The sequence below is a fragment of the Hyla sarda genome, chromosome 1, assembly GCF_029499605.1.
Source record: "Hyla sarda isolate aHylSar1 chromosome 1, aHylSar1.hap1, whole genome shotgun sequence".
Taxonomy (NCBI): Eukaryota; Metazoa; Chordata; class Amphibia; order Anura; family Hylidae; genus Hyla; species Hyla sarda.
In genome coordinates this window covers 2,582,940-2,607,031 of record NC_079189.1, presented here as the reverse complement: position 1 = coordinate 2,607,031, position 24,092 = coordinate 2,582,940, and the positions used below count along the sequence as shown (strand labels likewise).

General features: G+C 44.2%; 2 protein-coding genes across 2 annotated transcripts in view; one reads left to right on the top strand and one right to left on the bottom strand.

The window, feature by feature from the left end:
• Window positions 1–24,092, top strand: part of LOC130303350 (oocyte zinc finger protein XlCOF7.1-like) — a 197,817-nt gene that overhangs the window by 71,462 nt on the left and 102,263 nt on the right. The gene's annotated exons all lie outside the window — the stretch shown is intronic.
• Window positions 1,626–21,081, bottom strand: LOC130286379 (zinc finger protein 501-like). The gene is made up of 5 exons (XM_056537272.1): window positions 20,986–21,081; window positions 19,324–19,434; window positions 18,769–18,948; window positions 16,875–17,001; window positions 1,626–2,994 (listed from the first exon to the last, which is right to left on the bottom strand). Exons 2-5 carry the CDS (start codon window positions 19,399–19,401, stop codon window positions 2,003–2,005), a joined length of 1,377 nt encoding a protein of 458 aa, XP_056393247.1. The 5' UTR covers window positions 19,402–19,434; window positions 20,986–21,081; the 3' UTR covers window positions 1,626–2,002.

Genomic DNA, 24,092 nt, shown 5'->3' with positions numbered 1-24,092 from the left:
CTACTGCTAATACCTCCCTATACACCCATGAGCACTTCCCTCTACTGCTAATACTTCCCTATACACCCATGAGCACTTCCCTCTACTGCTAATACCTCTCCCTATACACCCATGAGCACTTCCCTCTACTGCTAATACCTCTCTATACACCCATGAGCACTTCCCTCTACTGCTAATACCTCTCCCTATACACTCATGAGCACTTCCCTCTTTCTACTCCTTATATCTCTCCCTATACACCCATTAGCACTTCCCTCTACTACTAATACCTCTCCCCATACACCCAAGCATTTTCTAGCATTTCCAGCTGCTCTATGACATTGTCTGCCTTTATGTCCTCTTAGATAATGACATTAAAACCTGTTTCTCAGATACTGAGGTCAGGACTGTGTCACATGTTCTATATTCTGCCCGAGGGTTTTTACGCCCCAGGTGCATTATCTGCACTTATCCACATTACATTTTAGTTCCCAGAGTTCTGACCATTCGTCTAGTTTACCTAAATCCTTTGCCATTTGGCGGATCCCTCCAGGAACATCAACCCTGTTACATATCATCAGCAAAAAGACCAAAACCATCGAGACCTTCTGTAATATCAATAATGAAGATATTACACAAAATGGGTCCCAGCACAGATCCCTGAGGGCCCCACTGATCACAAGACCTTAAAGGGGTATTCCAGGCCAAAACTTTTTTTTATATATCAACTGACTCCGGAAAGTTAAACAGATTTGTAAATTACTTCTATTAAAAAATCTTAATCCTTCCAATAGTTATTAGCTTCTGAAGTTGAGTTGTTGTTTTCTGTCTAACTGCTCTCTGATGACTCACGTCCCGGGAGCTGTGCAGTTCCTATGGGGATATTCTCCCATCATGCACAGCTCCCGGGACGTGACATCATCATTGAGCAGTTAGACAGAAAACTTCAGAAGCTAATAACTATTGGAAGGATTAAGATTTTTTTAATAGAAGTAATTTACAAATCTGTTTAACTTTCCGGAGCCAGTTGATATATATATATATATATATATATATATATATATATAAAAGTTTTTGCCTGGAATACCCCTTTAAAGGGGTACTCCACTGGAAAAAAAATTATTTTAAATCAACTGGTGCCAGAAAGTTAAACAGATTTGTAAATTACTTCTATATAAAAATCCCAATCCTTCCAGTACTTTTTAGATGTATACTACAGAGGAAGTTCTTTTCTTTTTGAATTTCCTTTCTGTCTGACCACAGTGCTCTCTGCTGACACCTCTGTCCATTTTAGGAACTGTCCAGAGCAAGAGTTTTGCTATTGGGATTTGCTCCTACTCTGGACAGTTCCTAAAATGGACAGAGGTGTCAGCAGAGAGCATGTTGTCATACAGAAAGGAAATTCAAAAAGAACAGGACTTCCTCTGTAGCATATAGCAGCTGATAAGTACTGAAAGGATTGGAATTTTTTAATAGAAGTAATTTACAAATCTAGTGATGGTAAAATGAGTGATAAACTACAATTGGTCACACAAAAAGTGAGCCTCATATGGGTCTGTAGGGAGGAAAAGAAGAGTCATGGCTCTTAGAAGGCGAGGAGGAAAAAGTGAAAACGCAGAAATAAAAATTCTGAGTGAGTCCTTAAGGGGTTAATTATAAAGTTTATTCTTGAGTATATATTATAAAAACAGAACATTTTGCTGCGTTACCTGAGATCTATATGTTTTTATAAACAATATGATTTATCATTCTCTCTATCAGTCTCCTGTGTGACTTCTCTCATGTCTAACAAGAATTAACATTTCCCACATTCCCAGCATACATTTGTGATTAACATATTAAACATTTCCCACATTCCCAGCATAAATTTGTGATTAACTTATTAAACATTTCCCTCATTCCCGGCATAAATTTGTGATTAACATATTAAACATTTCCCACATTCCCGGCATAAATTTGTGATGAACATATTAAACATTTCCCAGATTCCCAGCATAGATTTTGGAAAGTTGTTATTTACTTATTAAACATTTCCAACATTGGATACAACTTCTCTTTTATGTAACTTCTCATGTATAACAAAATATGATTTATGTCTGAAACATTTTCCACATTCTGAGCATAAATATGGTTTCTCTTCTGTGTGACTTTTCTCGTGTTTAACAAGATGTGATTTCTGTGTAAAACATTTCCAACATTCTGAGCATGAAAACGGCCTCTCTCCTGAGTGAGTTCTCTCATGTAATATAAGATAAGATTTCCGTGTAAAGCATTTTCCACATTCTGCACATGAATATTTCTTATCTCCTGTGTGAATTTTCTCATGTGATTTAAGATCTGATTTACTTATAAAACATTTTCCACATTCTGAACACGAATATGGCTTCTCTCCTGTGTGAATTCCCTCATGTCTAGCAAGATGGGATTTTCTTGTAAAACATTTTCCACACTGTGAACATGAATATGGCTTAGCTCCTGTGTGAGTTCTCTCGTGTATAGCAAGATGTGATTTACTTTTAAAGCATTTCCCACATTCTGAGCATGAATATGGCTTCTCCCCTGTATGGATTCTCTCATGTAACACAAGATGTGATTTACTGTTAAAGCATTTCCCACATTCTGAACATGAATATGGTTTCTCCCCTGTATGAATTCTCTCATGTATAATAAGAGCTGATTGACTTATGCAGCATTTCCCACATTCTGAACACACATACTGCTTCTTTCCTTTATGACTTTTTTGGTGTATAACAAGATCTGATCTTTTTGTAAACTCTTTCCCACATTCCTCACAATATAAACCTTTCCCATGTTCCTGCTCTGTCCTTGTGGTAACAATGTGTGGTTGGTCAGGAGAAGGTTCCTCATGATCAGGTGGATTATTATAGGATAGATCTGGATGGACATTAGGGGTAAGGAGGTCTTCTCCTGAGGAGCGCTCCATCATATCTTCATCTTCTCCTTTATCATTCAGGGATAACATGAAGTTTCCCTCAGAATTCTTACTGGGATTTTCTGTTGGGATAAAAATGGATTATGGGAAATGTATAAAATATTATTAGGTTGGAAACACACATGAAGTTTTTATGCAGAAGAGAAAACAGAGGAGAGGAGATGATCCCCATTTAAAGTTTCCTTCTTTTTGGGGTCATCCCATCTGATCAGGTGATGTTTTTGCTCAGTGAGACATATTTGACTCTTTTGCCCCCCTTAGTAGGGACTATTTTCATAAGCCCACTCCGTCCATTCCCGATGAATTTTTGACCATCTCTGCCCACTTTTGCAAACATTCTGAAAGGTGCCTCTGCTTAGATATAAAGTGATAGAGGTGCAGGCACCTTTTTATCACTGTGCTACAGTGTCTGTACCTGTGTTTGATGGCATTCTCGCAATTCTTCTGGGATTTTTGCCCCGATGTTTATTTTTAACAGCATACTAAAATAACATAGTAACATAGTTCATAAGGTTGGAAAAAACAAACAAAAAAAAAAACAGTCCATCAAGTTCAACCTATAACCCTAATGAGTCCCTACTGAGTTGATCCAGAGGAGGCAAAAAACCCTCATACTAGAGGGAAAAATTCCTTCCCGACTCCAAATATGGCATCAGAATAAATCCCTGGATCAGCGTTCTGTCCCTATAAATCTAGAATCCATAGACTGTAATGTTATTATTCTCCAAAAATGCATCCAGACCCCTTTTATATCCTTTTACAGAGTTCACCATGACACCTCCTCAGGCAGAGAATTCCACAGTCTCACTGCTCTTACAGTAAAGAACCCCCGTCTGTGCTGGTGTAGAAACCTTCTTTCCTCTAGACGTAGAGGATGCCCCCTTGTTATATATACAGTCCTGGGTATAAATAGATCATAGGAGAGATCTCTGTACTGTCCTGATATATTATATATATTATTAGGTCACCTCCTTGTTATATATACAGTCCTGAGTATAAACAGATCATGGAGAGATCTCTGTACTGTCCTGATATATTATATATATTATTAGGTCACCTCCTTGTTATATATACAGTCCTGGGTATAAATAGATCATGGAGAGATCTCTGTACTGTCCCCCGATATATTATATATATATTATTAGGTCTCCTCCTTGTTATATATACAGTCCTGGGTATAAATAGATCATGGAGAGATCTCTGTACTGTCCTGATATATTATATATATTATTAGGTCACCCCTTCTTTATTCTAAACTAAATAACCCTAATTCTGATAATCTTTCTGGGTACTGTAGTCCTCCCATTCCCCATATTACCCTGGTTGCCCGTCTTTGAACCCTCTCCAGCTCCACTATATCTTTCTTGTACACTGGTGCCCAGTACTGTACACAGTATTCCATGTGTGGTCTGACCAGTACTGTACACAGTATTCCATGTGTGGTCTGACCAGTACTGTACACAGTATTCTATGTGTGGTCTGACCAGTACTGTACACAGTATTCTATGTGTGGTCTGACTAGTACTGTACACAGTATTCTATGTGTGGTCTGACCAGTACTGTACACAGTATTCTATGTGTGGTCTGACCAGTACTGTACACAGTATTCCATGTGCGGTCTGACCAGTACTGTACACAGTATTCTATGTGTGGTCTGACCAGTACTGTACACAGTATTCCATGTGTGGTCTGACCAGTACTGTACACAGTATTCTATGTGTGGTCTGACTAGTACTGTACACAGTATTCTATGTGTGGTCTGACCAGTACTGTACACAGTATTCCATGTGTGGTCTGACCAGTACTGTACACAGTATTCCATGTGCGGTCTGACCAGTACTGTACACAGTATTCCATGTGTGGTCTGACCAATACTGTACACAGTATTCCATGTGTGGTCTGACCAGTACTGTACACAGTATTCTATGTGTGATCTGACCAGTACTGTACACAGTATTCCATGTGCGGTCTGACCAGTACTGTAAACTGTAGTCCATGTGTGGTCTGACCAGTACTGTACACTGTAGTCCATGTGTGGTCTGACCAGTACTGTACACTGTAGTCCATGTGTGGTCTGACCAGTACTGTACACAGTATTCCATGTGTGGTCTGACCAGTACTGTATACAGAATTCTATGTGTGCTCTGACCAGTACTGTACACAGTATTCCATGTGTGGTCTGACCAGTACTGTACACAGTATTCCATGTGTGGTCTGACCAGTACTGTACACAGTATTCCATGTGTGGTCTGACCAGTACTGTACACTGTAGTCCATGTGTGGTCTGACCAGTACTGTACACAGTATTCCATGTGTGGTCTGACCAGTACTGTATACAGAATTCTATGTGTGCTCTGACCAGTACTGTACACAGTATTCCATGTGTGGTCTGACCAGTACTGTACACAGTATTCCATGTGTGGTCTGACCAGTACTGTACACAGTATTCCATGTGCGGTCTGACCAGTACTGTACACTGTAGTCCATGTGTGGTCTGACCAGTACTGTACACTGTAGTCCATGTGTGGTCTGACCAGGACTGTACACAGTATTCTGTGTGGTCTGACTAGTGATTTGTACATCGATGTACATCCTTGTGGTGGGCATCTATGCCCCTATTGATGCACCCCATGATTTTATTCGCCTTGGCAACAGCTGCCCGACACTGGTCACTACAGCTAAATTTACTATTAACTAAGACTCCTAAGTCCTTTTCCAAGTCAGTCGTCCCAAGTGTTCTCCCATTTAATATATAATCCCAGCCCGGATTTTTCCTCCCCATGTGCACTACCTTACATTTATCAGTGTTGAACCTCATCTGTCACTTCCCAGCCCAAACCTCCAACCTATCCAGATCCAATTGTAACAGTTCACTGTCCTCTATAGTGTTATCTACTATACAGAGTGCACTGTCTTCTATAGTGTTATCTACTATACACAGTGCACTGTCCTATATTGTGTTTACCACTTTACAGAGTTTAGTATCATCTGCAAAGATAACTACTTTACTATTCAACCCCTCTTCAAGGTCATTAATGAATATATTAACCCCTTCCCGACCTATGACATACCTCTACATCATGGGTGGCAAGGTGTTCCCGACCCATGACATACAGGTACGTCATGAACATTTTTGCCGCTACTCGCGGCATCCCGCAGCGCCCGGAAAGATGGTGGCTATCACTGATATCCAGCCATCTTACCGTGCGACCACGGGGGGTTTCATCCCCCACCCCCCCACCCCCAGCGATCGCTGCTATCAGCTGGTCAAATCTGACTAGCTTATTGCAGCGCGGTGTGTGAGTTCCGATCACGGGGATCGGGACACACACCGCTCTGCTAAGTGTCCCTGACCCGTCCCCCGGCGTCACTTACCCGTCCGAGCAGTGTCCCGAGCGGTCCCGGCGTCCTCCATGCGGTTCCGGCTTCGCTGCGTCCCGGAGGCGAGTTTGCAGCAGCAGTGCGGCATCTTCATTGGCAGCAGTGAGATCGCCGTAAAGCGATCTCACTGCTGCCTCTGAGAGTTTCAAAACTGCAACTCCCAGCATGCCCAGACAGCCTTTGGCTTTCTGGGCATGCTGGGAGTTGTAGTTTTGCAACATCTGTAGGCCCACAGTTTGGAGACCACTGTATAATGGTCTCCAATCTGTGCTCTTCCAGATGTTGCAAAACTACAAATCTCAGCATGCTCAGTCTGTCCAGGCATGCTGGGAGTTGTAGTTCTCTAACATCTGGAAGAGCACAGATTGGAGACCATTATACAGTGGTCTCCAAACTGTGGACCTCCAGATGTTGCAAAACTACAACTCCCAGCATGCCCAGACTGCCCAAGCATGCTGGAAGTTGTAGTTCGGCAACATCTGATCCTTCAGATATTGCCGAACTACAACTTCCAGCATGCCTTGGCAGTCTGGGCATGCTGGGAATTGTAGTTTTGCAACAACTGGAGGCACACTAGTTGGGAAACATTGTCCGTTTCCTACCTCAGTGCCTCCAGCTGTTGCAATTGTTGAAAAACTATAACTCCCAGCATGCACTGACAGACCATGCATGCTGGGAGTTGTAGTTTTGCAACAGCTGGAGGCACACTGGTTTGGAAACACTAAGTTTGGTTGCAAAACACTTGAAAGTTTATTACTTAACTTCGTGTTTCCAAACCAGTGTTCCTCCAGCTGTTGCAAAACTACAACTCCCAGCATGCACGGACAGCCAAAGGGCATGCTCGGGTTTGCAACAGCTGGATGTTTGCCCCATCCCCCCAATGTGAATGTACAGGGTACACTCACATGGGCGGAGGTTTACAGTGAGTGCTGCAAGTTTGAGATGGCGCAAATTTTGCGCTGCAGCTCAAACTTCCAGCGGCAAACTTGCTGTGAACCTCTGCCCATGTGACTGTACCATAAAAACACTACACTACACTAACACTAACCTAAAATAAAAAGTAAAAAACACTACATATACACATACCCCTACACAGCCCCCCTCCCCAATAAAAATGAAAAACGTCTGGTACGCTACTGTTTCCAAAACGGAGCCTCCAGCTGTTGCAAAATAATAACTCCCAGTATTGCCGGACAGCCATTGACTGTCCAGGCATGCTGGGAGTTTTGCAACAGCTGGAGGCACCCTGTTTGGGAATCATTGGCATAGAATACCCCTATGTCCACCCCTATGCAATCCCTAATTCAGGCCTCAAATGCGCATGGCGCTCTCACTTTGGAGCCCTGTCGTATTTCAGGGCAACAGTTTTGGGACACATATGGGGTATCGCCGTACTCGGGAGAAATTGCCTTACAAATTTTGGGGGGCTTTTTCTTCTTTAACCCCTTATGAAAAGGTGAAGTTGGGGTCTACACCAGCATGTTAGTGTATAAAAAAAAAAAATTTTTACACTGACATGCTGGTGTTGCCCTATACTTTTCATTTTCACAAGAGGTAAAAGGGAAAAAAGACCCTCTATATTTGTAATGCAATTTCTCCCGACTACGGAGATACCCCATATGTGGGCGCAAAGTGCTCTGGGGGCGCACAACAAGGCCCAGAAGGGAGAGTGCACCATGTACATTTGAGGTGATTTGCACAGGGGTGGCTGATTGTTACAGCAGTTCTGACAAACGCAAAACAATAAATATCCATATGTGACCCCATTTTGGAAACTACACCCCTCACGGAATTTGATAAGGGGTGCAGTGAGCATTTACACCCCACTGGTGTATGACAGATTTTTGGAACAGTGGTCTGTGAAAATGAAAAATAAAATTTTTGATTTGCACAGTCCACTGTTTCAAATATCTGTCAAACGCCAGTGGGGTGTAAATGCTCACTGCACCCCTTATTACATTCCGTGAGGGGTGTAGTTTCCAAAATGGGGTCACATATGGGGGTGTTCCAATGTTCTGGCACCATAGGGGCTTCCTAAATGGGACATGCCCCCCAAAAACCCTTTCAGAAAAACTCACTCTCCAAAATCCCATTGTCGCTCCTTCCCTTCTGAGCCCTCTACTGCGCCCGCCGAACACTTTACATAGACATATGAGGTATTTCCTTACTCGAGAGAAATTGGGTTACAAATTTTAGGGTGATTTCTCTCCTATTACTCCTTGTAAAAATTAAAAAATTGGGTCTACAAGAAAATGCGAGTGTAAAAAATGAAGATTTAGAATTTTCTCCTTCACTTTGCTGCTATTCCTGTGAAACACCTAAAGGGTTAAAACACTTACTGAATGTCATTTTGAATACTTTGGGGGGTGCAGTTTTTATAATGGGGTCATTTATGGGGTATTTCTAATATGAAGACCCTTAAAATCCACTTCCAACCTGAACTGGTCCCTGAAAAATTACGATTTTGAAAATTTTGTGAAAAATTGGAAAATTGCTGCTGAACTTTGAAGCCTCTGATGTCTCCAAAAGTAAAAACTTGTCAATTTTTTTATGCAAACACAAAGTAGACATATTGTATATGTGAATCAATATGTAATTTATTTGAAATATCCATTTTCCTTTCAAGCAGAGACTTTCAAAGTTAGAAAAATGCTAAATTTTCAAAATTTTCATGAAATTTTTCGATTTTTTACCAAGAAAGGATGCAAATATCAGTGAAATTTTACCAATAACATAAAGTAGAATATGTCACGAAAAAACAATCTCGGAATCAGAATGATAACTAAAAGCATAAGAGTTATTAATGTTTAAAGTGACAGTGGTCAGATTTTCAAAAAATGAAGGGGTTAAATAGGACTGCACCCAAGATGGACCCCTGTGGTCCCCACTAGTAACCGTCACCCAATCAAAATAAGTACCATTAATAACCACCCTCTGTTTCCTATCACTGAGTGTTGTCTTTGGGTTTCCCAGGATGCAGTGTGGCCCGAGACATTACATCACTAGTCAGGTGTTCAGGGAAATCACAGGACATGTAGTTTGAGGGAGGGAACTCCAACAGGAAATGTCAAGTTCACCAAAAGATAGGTTCAGCATTATAGTAACCTCACAACATAGCCGTTTAGCCCCAAGACAAGCGCGGATCCTTCCTAATCATGTCCAATATCACCTTATAGTGGAGAACACATTAAACACTATCCCCCAGCTTTTCCATGCTCCCGAATGGCACATTTACTTAGTACTGCAACCAACATGACTGCAGGTAATATACAGGGACTATTATTTGAGTTGTGAAGAGAATGTCTGACCTAGCTTTTCCAAGCTCCTGAATGGCATATCTGCTTATAGCTGTATCGCTTTACACACTTGCACACTTCACATAATGGTGTCAGGGATACTTATGGTCATGTGGTTTCTGTACTAAACAGATCCAACATTCATAAGCCTGGAAAAGCTGTGTGAGACAGTCGGACCCTGCTATGACTCCGTAATCATTACAGGGTCTGACTGTCACACTGCGATAAGCAGATAGGCTATTCAGGAGATTGAGACATTAACTTAGCTTTTCTATGCTCCTGAATGGCATATCTAAACCCACATTAAAAAAGTCACAGGGCACTAGTGGTGAGCACTAAGGCGGCTGTGTGTACCTGGTCCTATTCCTGTCACTTAGGGTGACTCAGAGGACATATACAGTATATACAACCTCCATATATTGTGGGGCCATATACTGTATATACAACCTCCATATATTGTGGGGTCATATACTGTATATATACAACCTCCATATATTGTGGGGCCATATACTGTATATATACAACCTCCATATATTGTGGGGCCATATACTGTATATATACACAACCTCCATATATTGTGGGACCATATACTGTATATATACAACCTCCATATATTGTGGGGCCATATACTGTATATATACAACCTCCATATATTGTGGGGCCATATACAGTATATACAACCTCCATATATTGTGGGGCCATATACTGTATATACAACCTCCATATATTGTGGGACCATATACTGTATATACAACCTCCATATATTGTGGGGCCATATACTGTATATATACAACCTCCATATATTGTGGGACCATATACTGTATATATACAACCTCCATATATTGTGGGGCCATATACTGTATATACAACCTCCATATATTGTGGGGCCATATACTGTATATATACAACCTCCATATATTGTGGGGCCATATACTGTATATACAACCTCCATATATTGTGGGGCCATATACTGTATATACAACCTCCATATAATGTGGGGCCATATACTGTATATATACAACCTCCATATATTGTGGGACCATATACTGTATATATACAACCTCCATATATTGTGGGGCCATATACTGTATATATACAACCTCCATATATTGTGGGGCCATATACTGTATATACACAACCTCCATATATTGTGGGGACATATACTGTATATATACAACCTCCATATATTGTGGGGACATATACTGTATATATACAACCTCCATATATTGTGGGGCCATATACTGTATATATACAACCTCCATATATTGTGGGGCCATATACAGTATATATACAACCTCCATATATTGTGGGGCCATATACTGTATATATACAACCTCCATATATTGTGGGGCCATATACTGTATATATACAACCTCCATATATTGTGGGGCCATATACTGTATATATACAACCTCCATTTATTGTGGGGCCATATACTGTATATACACAACCTCCATATATTGTGGGGCCATATACTGTATATATACAACCTCCATATATTGTGGGGCCATATACTGTATATATACAACCTCCATATATTGTGGGGCCATATACTGTATATATACAACCTCCATATATTGTGGGGCCATATACTGTATATATACAACCTCCATATATTGTGGGGCCATATACTGTATATATACAACCTCCATATATTGTGGGGCCATATACTGTATATATATACAACCTCCATATATTGTGTGGCCCTATACTGTATATATACAACCTCCATATATTGTGGGGCCATATACTGTATATACACAACCTCCATATATTGTGGGGCCATATACTGTATATATACAACCTCCATATATTGTGGGGCCATATACTGTATATACAACCTCCATATATTGTGGGGCCATATACTGTATATACACAACCTCCATATATTGTGGGGCCATATACTGTATATATACACACAACCTCCATATATTGTGGGGCCATATACTGTATATATACACAACCTCCATATATTGTGGGGCCATATACTGTATATATACACAACCTCCATATATTGTGGGGCCATATACTGTATATATACACAACCTCCATATATTGTGGGGCCATATACTGTATATATACACAACCTCCATATATTGTGGGGCCATATACTGTATATATACACAACCTCCATATATTGTGGGGCCATATACTGTATATATACACAACCTCCATATATTGTGGGGCCATATACTGTATATATACACAACCTCCATATATTGTGGGGCCATATACTGTATATATACACAACCTCCATATATTGTGGGGCCATATACTGTATATATACACAACCTCCATATATTGTGGGGCCATATACTGTATATATACACACAACCTCCATATATTGTGGGGCCATATACTGTATATATACACACAACCTCCATATATTGTGGGGCCATATACTGTATATATACACACAACCTCCATATATTGTGGGGCCATATACTGTATATATACAACCTTCACATATTGTGGGGCCATATACTGTATATACACAACCTCCATATATTGTGGGGCCATATACTGTATATACACAACCTCCATATATTGTGGGGCCATATACTGTATATATACAACCTCCATATATTGTGGGGCCATATACTGTATATATACAACCTCCATATATTGTGGGGCCATATACTGTATATATACACAACCTCCATATATTGTGGGGCCATATACTGTATATATACACAACCTCCATATATTGTGGGGCCATATACTGTATATATACAACCTCCATATATTGTGGGGCCATATACTGTATATATACACACAACCTCCATATATTTTGGGGTCATATACTGTATATATACACAACCTCCATATATTGTGGGACCATATACTGTATATATACAACCTCCATATATTGTGGGGTCATATACTGTATATATACAACCTCCATATATTGTGGGGCCATATACTGTATATATACAACCTCCATATATTGTGGGGTCATATACTGTATATATACAACCTCCATATATTGTGGGGTCATATACTGTATATATACAACCTCCATATATTGTGGGGTCATAAACTGTATATATACAACCTCCATATATTGTGGGGTCATATACTGTATATATACAACCTCCATATATTATGGGGTCATATACTGTATATATACACAACCTCCATATATTGTGGGGTCATATACTGTATATATACAACCTCCATATATTGTGGGGCCATATACTGTATATATACAACCTCCATATATTGTGGGGTCATATACTGTATATATACAACCTCCATATATTGTGGGGTCATATACTGTATATATACAACCTCCATATATTGTGGGGTCATATACTGTATATATACAACCTCCATATATTGTGGGGTCATATACTGTATATATACAACCTCCATATATTGTGGGGTCATATACTGTATATATACAACCTCCATACCGTATATACTCGAGTATAAGCCGACCCGAGTATAAGCCGAGACCCCCTAATTTCAACCCAAAATCCCAGGAAAAGTTATTGACTCGAGTATAAGCCTAGGGTGGGAAATAAATCATCCCCCCCTGTCATCATCCAGACCCCCGTCATTAACATCCTCATCATCATCACCGCCTGTCTTCATCCAGACCCTCATCATCATCCCACACATCCCCCCTTCATCATCCCCTTGTAATCATCCCATCCCCCCCCCCTTCATCATCCCCTTGTCATCATCCCACCCCCCCCTTCATCATCCTCTTGTCATCATCCCACACCCCCCCCTTCATCATCCTCTTCTCATCATCCGCCCTCAGTGGTCTTCAACCTGCGGACCTCCAGAGGTTTCAAAACTACAACTCCCAGCAAGCCCGGGCAGCCATCGGCTGTCCGGGCTTGCTGGGAGTTGTAGTTTTGAAACCTCCGGAGGTCCGCAGGTTGAAGACCACTGCGGCCTTCGACATCATCCAGCCCCCTCTCACCCCCCTTTAGTTCTGTACAGTACTCGCCTCCGCTCGGCGCTGGTCCGGTGCTGCAGGACTGTCCGGAGAGGAGGTGGTCCGGTGGGATAGTGGTTCCGGGCTGCTATCTTCACCGGGGGCGCCTCTTCTCCGCGCTGCGGGCCCGGAATAGAGGCGTTGCCTTGACAATGCGTCGTTGTCAAGGCAACGTGACTATTCTGGGGCCGGGCCCAAAGCGCTTAGAAGAGGCCTCCCCGGTGAAGATAGCAGCCCGGAACCACTATCCCACCGGACCACCTCCTCTCCGGACAGTCCTGCAGCACCGGACCAGCGCCGAGCGGAGGCGAGTACTGTACAGAACTAAAGGGGGGTGAGAGGGGGCTGGATGATGTCGAAGGCCGCAGTGGTCTTCAACCTGCGGACCTCCGGAGGTTTCAAAACTACAACTCCCAGCAAGCCCGGACAGCCGATGGCTGCCCGGGCTTGCTGGGAGTTGTAGTTTTGAAACCTCTGGAGGTCCGCAGGTTGAAGACCACTGCGGGTGGAGAGTTCACTCGAGTATAAGCCGAGGGGGGTGTTTTCAGCACGAAAAATCGTGCTGAAAAACTCGGCTTATACTCAAGTATATACGGTATATTGTGGGGCCATATACTGTATATATACAACCTCCATATATTGTGGGGCCATATACTGTATATATACAACCTCCATATATTGTGGGGGTCATATACTGTATATATACAACCTCCATATATTGTGGGGCCATATACTGTATATACAACCTCCATATATTGTGGGGCCATATACTGTATATATACAACCTCCATATATTGTGGGGCCATATACTGTATATATACAACCTCCATATATTGTGGGGCCATATACTGTATATACAACCTCCATATATTGTGGGGCCATATACTGTATATATACAACCTCCATATATTGTGGGGCCATATACTGTATATATACAACCTCCATATATTGTGGGGCCATATACTGTATATATACAACCTCCATATATTGTGGGGCCATATACTGTATATATACAACCTCCATATATTGTGGGGCCATATACTGTATATATACAACCTCCATATATTGTGGGGTCATATACTGTATATATACAACCTCCATATATTGTGGGGCCATATACTGTATATACAACCTCCATATATTGTGGGGCCATATACTGTATATATACAACCTCCATATATTGTGGGGCCATATACTGTATATATACAACCTCCATATATTGTGGGGCCATATACTGTATATACAACCTCCATATATTGTGGGGCCATATACTGTATATATACAACCTCCATATATTGTGGGGCCATATACTGTATATATACAACCTCCATATATTGTGGGGCCATATACTGTATATATACAACCTCCATATATTGTGGGGCCATATACTGTATATATACAACCTCCATATATTGTGGGGCCATATACTGTATATATACAACCTCCATATATTGTGGGGTCATATACTGTATATATACAACCTCCATATATTGTGGGGCCATATACTGTATATACACAACCTCCATATATTGTGGAGCCTGATAAGGCATTAGTATCTGGGCCACCGGAGCTATTGTGTTCTACCTGGAGCATGACAGGACCCATAGAGGACCTTGGAGAGGATCTCTATATAGTCACCTCCCTCAGGTCCTGACTATACATAACACAGGGGATCACTGGGGTCTGAAGGGTTAATGTCATGTAATTATGTACTGGAATTATTACATACCTAGGGTAACACCTCCTGGAATTATTACATACCTGGGGTAAAACCTCCTGGAAGTATTACATACCTGGGGTAAAACCTCCTGGAATTATTACATACCTGGGGTAACACCTCCTGGAATTATTACATACCTGGGGTAACACCTCCTGGAATTATTACATACCTGGGGTAACACCTCCTGGAATTATTACATACCTGGGACACCACCTCCTGGCATTATTACATACCTGGGGTAACACCTCCTGGAATTTCCTCCTTCACTCCCCTCATACACGGGTGATGGCCCCTCATCCTCTCTTCTTCATCCTCCACTTTATTATTAGTCAGATCTCCCCCCTGATGTGACATATAGAACAATTCACTACAATACAGCAGACAGGAGGAGCAACAGAGACCCCCAAAATCTATCCCCATATCTATGACTGCAGGACCCCCCTATAGAGATATAGGATCAGCCTCATCTACCTGATGCTTCTCTGGGACATTTCCCTCTGGACAGTCCTGGGAATACAGAGGGCGGGGACACCTCTCGGGTGGATGTCTATCAATGACTCCATCTGTAGGGAACACACAGTGATGAATAGATTATTCCATGTGATGATCAGATGATGGGTGTAGTAGTATCTAGGAGACCCTCCACCAATAAAAGTCTCCCCCTCCTTACACTGCTGATCGGCCACGAAATCCGTCTCCTCTTCTGGTTCATCTTTAACCTCAACCTTAATATCCATCAGATCTTCACCCTAAAAAGAAAAAAATAAATAAAGGGGCTCCCGAATTCCAGCATAAGCTGGGGGGGGGGGGGGGGGAGCACACGGCCCCATGGTTCCCAGTATACATGGCCCCCCCCCCCCCCCCTCCTTATTTCCTTCTTCCTCCTTTATCTCCACAGGTTGTTTTCCTCAGTTATTCTGCCCGGTAACAGCTGTTCTGCTGAGAGATGGATTCCTGCTTCTGATTGGAGGATCAGATTCTGCCCGGTAACCATGATCTTCTGCCCAGCGATGCTCCAGCCCAACAACAGCATTCTGATTGGCTGGAGGCCCATTGGCGGGAAAAGTATTTCCCTTCTATACTGGGCTGTGGTGTCTCCAGCTCAGTCACCTGTGGGAAGATTAGAAGAAGCCCCGCCCTCCCCCTTTTATTTCACTTTCCATCACAATGTGTTATAGAAGAGGTAAGTGACCCAAGAAGTCATGGGAGACATGTCTATTATTATATCTTATTGATCATAGTTATTTCTTTATTCTTGCATGAGCAGAGCCGGGGCGCTGGGCAGGAGATCATAGGGTCCCTACCCAGATCAAACAGAGTTCCCCAGTAATTAGGGTGGGACCTATGGTGCCATGATCAGGGGTTCAATCACTTTATAGTCATATTTAGAGGAAAAACTTTAATGCCATCTACCTGATAGTTCTCTGGGACATTTCCCTCTGGACAGTCCTGGGAATACAGAGGACGGGGACACCTCTCGGGTGGATTTCTATCAATGACTCCATCTGTAGGGAACACACAGGGAATGAATACATCAGTGCTGGATAGATTTCTATGTTACTATGTAGTGAGAGTGATATATATGTCTCCTTTTACCTTGTGATGTGAGGGGCCGGTGATCCTCCATCATGACTATGTCCTGGTACAGATCCTTGTGTCCTTCTACATACTCCCACTCCTCCATGGAGAAATAGACCGCCACATCCTGACACCTTATAGGAACCTGACACACAATGATACCGTCATCACCAGACCCCTCCATTACTGTATAATGTCCCAGCAGTGTCACCTCTCTAATCATCACCAGACCCCTCCATTACTGTATAATGTCCCAGCAGTGTCACCTCTCCAGTCATCACCAGACCCCTCCATTACTGTATAATGTCCCAGCAGTGTCACCTCTCTAATCATCACCAGACCCCTCCATTACTGTATAATGTCCCAGCAGTGTCACCTATCCAGTCATCACCAGACCCCTCTATTACTGTATAATGTCCCAGCAGTGTCACCTCTCTAATCATCACCAGACCCCTCCATTACTGTATAATGTCCCAGCAGTGTCACCTCTCTAATCATCACCAGACTTCTCGGTTATTGTATAATGTCCCAGCAGTGTCACCTCTCCAGTCATCACCAGACCCCTCCATTACTATATAATGTCCCAGCAGTGTCACCTCTCGTCATCACCAGACCCCTCCATTACTGTATAATGTCCCAGCAGTGTCACCTCTCCAGTCATCACCAGACCCCTCCATTACTGTATAATGTCCCAGCAGTGTCACCTCTCCAGTCATCACCAGACCCCTCCATTACTGTATAATGTCCCAGCAGTGTCACCTCTCCAGTCATCACCAGACCCCTCCATTACTGTATAATGTCCCAGCAGTGTCACCTCTCCAGTCATCACCAGACACCTCCATTACTGTATAATGTCCCAGCAGTGTCACCTCTCGTCATCACCAGACCCCTCCATTACTGTATAATGTCCCAGCAGTGTCACCTCTCCAGTCATCACCAGACCCCTCCATTACTGTATAATGTCCCAGCAGTGTCACCTCTCTAATCATCACCAGACCCCTCCATTACTGTACAATGTTCCAGCAGTGTCACCTCTCCAGTCATCACCAGACCCCTCCATTACTGTATAATGTCCCAGCAGTGTCACCTCTCTAATCATCACCAGACCCCTCCATTACTGTATAATGTCCCAACGGTGTCACCTCTCCAGTCATCACCAGACCCCTCCATTACTGTATAATGTCCCAGCAGTGTCACCTCTCCAGTCATCACCAGACCCCTCCATTACTGTACAATTTCCCAGCAGTGTCACCTCTCTAATCATCACCAGACCCCTCCATTACTGTATAATGTCCCAGCAGTGTCACCTCTCCAGTCATCACCAGACCCCTCCATTACCGTATAATGTCCCAGCAGTGTCACCTCTCCAGTCATCACCAGACCCCTCCATTACTGTATAATGTCCCAGCAGTGTCACCTCTCCAGTCATCACCAGACCCCTCCATTACTGTACAATTTCCCAGCAGTGTCACCTCTCTAATCATCACCAGACCCCTCCATTACTGTATAATGTCCCAGCAGTGTCACCTCTCCAATCATCACCAGACCCCTCCATTACTGTATAATGTCCCAGCAGTGTCACCTCTCCAGTCATCACCAGACCCCTCCATTACTGTATAATGTCCCAGCAGTGTCACATCTCTAATCATCACCAGACCCCTCCATTACTGTATAATGTCCCAGCAGTGTCACCTATCTAATCATCACCAGACCCCTCCATTTCTGTATAATGTCCCAGCAGTGTCACCTATCTAATCATCACCAGACCCCTCCATTACTGTATAATGTCCCAGCAGTGTCACCTCTCCAGTCATCACCAGACCCCTCCATTACTGTATAATGTCCCAGCAGTGTCACCTATCTAATCATCACCAGACCCCTCCATTACTGTATAATGTCCCAGCAGGGTCACCTCTCCAGTCAGCAGTTCAGTGATCCTGTGGATGAGTTTTAGGATCTTCTCCTCATGTATCGGTGAGAGAAGTGGAGGCTCCGTGATGGGGCCCCGGGCCCTCTTCCGTCCTCCTGACTCATGGAGATGGCTGCTGGGGGCCACACACTCCCCCCATGTCTTCTTCACTTTGGTGTAATCCTGTGTATGGAGAGAGACAATGAGGGGACTGACCCCAGTATTCCTCCCCCACTACAAAGAGGAGATTGTGCCCCCTGTATAGAGCTCTAGTGAGCACATCTGGAATACTGGGGTCAGTTCTGGAGACCTCACCTACAAAGAGACATCCAGAACATAGAACGACTCCAAAGATGGGGACAACAATGGTGGAAATGTAGATGGGGGACAACAATGGTGGAAATGTAGATGGAGACAACAATGGTGGAAATGTAGATGGGGACAACAATGGTGGAAATGTAGATGGGGGACAACAATGGTGGAAATGTAGATGGGGACAACAATGGTGGAAATGTAGATGGGGACAACAATGGTGGAAATGTAGATGGGTCACCTCACCTCTCCGGTCAGCAGGTGGAGGATCTCCAAGGTGAAGTGTAATATTCTCTTAGTCATCTCATTCCTGTCCTTGTCCATCCTTGGGGGTCATTCAGGAGACAACTGGGTCAACTGGAGGGGAAGAGGAGGAGCCTGAATCACAGAACCAGCGACACAATGTAACAAACCTCCTCCTCATGTAATCTCCTTACTACTGGGGTGACACAGTGTAACAAACCTCCTCCTCATGTAATCTCCTTACTACTGGGGTGACACACTGTAATAAACCTCCTCCTCATGTAATCTCTTTACTACTGGGGTGACACACTGTAACAAACCTCCTCATGTAATCTCCTTACTACTGGGTGACACACTGTAACAAACCTCCTCCTCATGTAATCTCCTTACTACTGGGGTGACACACTGTAACAAACCTGCTCCTCATGTAATCTCCTTACTACTGGGTGACACACTGTAACAAACCTCCTCCTCATGTAATCTCCTTACTACTGGGGTGACAAACTGTAACAAACCTCCTCCTCATGTAATCTCCTTACTACTGGGGTGACACACTGTAACAAACCTCCTCCTCATATAATCTCCTTACTACTAGGGTGACACACTGTAACAAACCTGCTCCTCATGTAATCTCCTTACTACAGGGGTGACACACTGTTACAAACCTCCTCCTCATGTAATCTTCATACTACTGGTGTGACACACTGTAACAAACCTCCTCCTCATGTAATCTCCTTACTACTGGGGTGACACACTGTAACAAACCTCCTCCTCATGTAATCTCCTTACTACTAGGGTGACACACTGTAACAAACCTGCTTCTCATGTAATCTCCTTACTACAGGGGTGACACACTGTAACAAACCTCCTCATGTAATCTTCATACTACTGGGGTGACACACTGTAACAAACCCCCTCCTCATGTAATCTCCTTACTACTGGGATGACACACTGTAACAAACCTCCTCCTCATGTAATCTCCTTACTACTGGGGTGACACACTGTAACAATCCTCCTCCACATGTAATCTCCTTACTATTGGGGTGACACACTGTAACAAACCTCCTCCTCATGTAATCTCCTTACTACTGGGGTGACACACTGTAACAAACCTCCTCCTCATGTAATCTCCTTACTACTGGGGTGACACACTGTAACAAACCTCCTCCTCATGTAATCTCCTTACTACTGGGGTGACACACTGTAACAAACCTCCTCCACATGTAATCTCCTTACTACTGGGGTGACACACTGTAACAAACCTCCTCCTCATGTAATCTCCTTACTACTGGGGTGACACACTGTAACAAACCTCCTCCTCATGTAATCTTCATACTACTGGGGTGACACACTGTAACAAACCTCCTCCTCATGTAATCTCCTTACTACTGGGGTGACACACTGTAACAAACCTCCTCCTCATGTAATCTTCATACTACTGGGGTGACACACTGTAACAAACCTCCTCCTCCTCATGTAATCTTCATACTACTGGGGTGACACACTGTAACAAACCTCCTCCTCCTCATGTAATCTCCTTACTACTGGGGTGACACACTGTAACAAACCTCCTCCTCATGTAATCTTCATACTACTGGGGTGACACACTGTAACAAACCTCCTCATGTAATCTTCATACTACTGGGGTGACACACTGTAACAAACCTCCTCCTCATATAATCTTCTTTCCACGATGTGCTCGATCAGGACCTGCTCTGTATCTGCTGGATGCTGGAGGCGTAGGACCTGTGATGATGTCACAATCATGTGACCAGTACACGAGGGGGCGGGGCTCAGTAGGATAGAGGAGATTGTGGATGAAGGACCTGTGAGGATGGTCATGTGACAGTAGTAGGCGGGGCTCAGCAGTTGTAGAGGACATGTGACCAGAAGGGGAGGAGCTCAGTGAAGAGGAGACGTGGTGTGAGGTGAGTTTCTATGCAGAGGGTTTGTTACATTGTGTTGTTCCTCTCTTGTTCCTCCTGTCACAATGTAATAGTTCACACTGGTTCTTCCTGTAATAAATAAAGAGATATAATAACGGTGAAGATACAAATGAGAAGAAGACGGACACAACAGGAGGCTCCGCCCAGAACACCCCGCCCCCTCTCCTCTCCCTCATTCCTATTGGTGGAGTAGTCGCCATGGTTACCTCTTCCTTCTAGTGTCCGTACTATGGAGCCATCAGTGATCAGTATTAGGGTCCTGATCCCGGTATTGGCCCCGATACCTAATCCTATAGCTACAGTCCGGAGCCCATCAGCCGGTAATACTGGAGGAGAGGACGGGCCCATCAGTACTAGGGCCACTCCATTAGGGGCCACCCAGCTTTATATAGTGCCCGCCACCCAGCTTTATATACTGCCCGCCACCCAGCTTTATATAGTGCCCGCCACCCAGCTTTATATAGTGCCCGCCACCCAGCTTTATATACTGCCCGCCACCCAGCTTTATATACTGCCCGCCACCCAGCTTCATATACTGCCCGCCACCCAGCTTTATATACTGGAGGAGAGGACGGCCCCATCAGTACTAGGGCCACTCCATTAGGGGCCACCCAGCTTTATATACTGCCCGCCACCCAGCTTTATATACTGGAGGAGAGGACGGGCCCCATCAGTACTAGGGCCACTCCATTAGGGGCCACCCAGCTTTATATATTGGAGGAGAGGACGGGCCCCATCAGTACTAGGGACACTCCATTAGGGGCCACCCAGCTTTATATAGTGCCCGCCACCCAGCTTTATATAGTGCCCGCCACCCAGCTTTATATAGTGCCCGCCACCCAGCTTTATATAGTGCCCGCCACCCAGCTTTATATACTGGAGGAGAGGACGGGCCCCATCAGTACTAGGGCCACTCCATTACGGGCCACCCAGCTTTATATAGTGCCCGCCACCCAGCTTTATACTAGGGCCACTCCATTAGGGGCCACCCAGCTTTATATAGTGCCCGCCACACAGCTTTATATACTGGAGGAGAGGACGGGCCCCATCAGTACTAGGGCCACTCCATTAGGGGCCACCCAGCTTTATATAGTGCCCGCCACCCAGCTTTATATACTGCCCGCCACCCAGCTTTATATACTGCCCGCCTCCCAGCTTTATATACTGCCCGCCACCCAGCTTTATATACTGCCCGCCACCCAGCTTTATATACCGCCGCCACCCAGCTTTATATACTGCCCGCCACCCAGCTTTATATACTGCCCGCCACCCAGCTTTATATACTGCCCGCCACCCAGCTTTATATAATGCCCGCCACCCAGCTTTATATAATGCCCGCCACCCAGCTTTATATAGTGCCCGCCACCCAGCTTTATATACTGCCCGCCACCCAGCTTTATATACTGCCCGCCACCCAGCTTTATATACTGGAGGAGAGGACGGGCCCCATCAGTACTAGGGCCACTCCATTAGGGGCCACCCAGCTTTATATACTGCCCGCCACCCAGCTTTATATACTGCCCGCCACCCAGCTTTATATACTGCCTGCCACCCAGCTTTATATACTGCCTGCCACCCAGCTTTATATACTGCCTGCCACCCAGCTTTATATATTGCCTGCCACCCAGCTTTATATACCGCCCGCCACCCAGCTTTATATACTGCCCGCCACCCAGCTTTATATACCGCCCGCCACCCAGCTTTATATACTGGAGGAGAGGACGGACCCATCAGTACTAGGGCCACTCCATTAGGGGCCACCCAGCTTTATATAGTGCCCGCCACCCAGCTTTATATACTGGAGGAGAGGACGGGCCCCATCAGTACTAGGGCCACTCCATTAGGGGCCACCCAGCTTTATATACCGCCCGCCACCCAGCTTTATATACTGTCCGCCACCCAGCTTTATATACCGCCCGCCACCCAGCTTTATATACTGCCCGCCACCCAGCTTTATATACCGCCCGCCACCCAGCTTTATATAGTGCCCGCCACCCAGCTTTATATACCGCCCGCCACCCAGCTTTATATACTGCCCGCCACTCAGCTTTATATACTGCCCGCCACCCAGCTTTATATACTGCCCGCCACCCAGCTTTATATACTGCCCGCCACCCAGCTTTATATACTGCCCGCCACCCAGCTTTATATACTGCCCGCCACCCAGCTTTATATACTGCCCGCCACCCAGCTTTATATACTGCCTGCCACCCAGCTTTATATACTGCCCGCCACCCAGCTTTATATACTGCCTGCCACCCAGCTTTATATACTGCCTGCCACCCAGCTTTATATACTGCCTGCCACCCAGCTTTATATACTGCCTGCCACCCAGCTTTATATATTGCCTGCCCCATCTACATTTCCACCATTGTTGTCCCCCATCTACATTTCCACCATTGTTGTCCCCATCTACATTTCCACCATTGTTGTCCCCATCTACATTTCCACCATTGTTGTCCCCCCCATCTACATTTCCACCATTGTTGTCCCCCATCTACATTTCCACCATTGTTGTCCCCATCTACATTTCCACCATTGTTGTCCCCATCTACATTTCCACCATTGTTGTCCCCCCCATCTACATTTCCACCATTGTTGTCCCCATCTACATTTCCACCATTGTTGTCCCCATCTACATTTCCACCATTGTTGTCTCCATCTACATTTCCACCATTGTTGTCCCCATCTACATTTCCATCATTGTTGTCCCCATCTACATTTCCACCATTGTTGTCCCCCATCTACATTTCCACCATTGTTGTCCCCCCATCTACATTTCCACCATTGTTGTCCCCATCTACATTTCCACCATTGTTGTCTCCA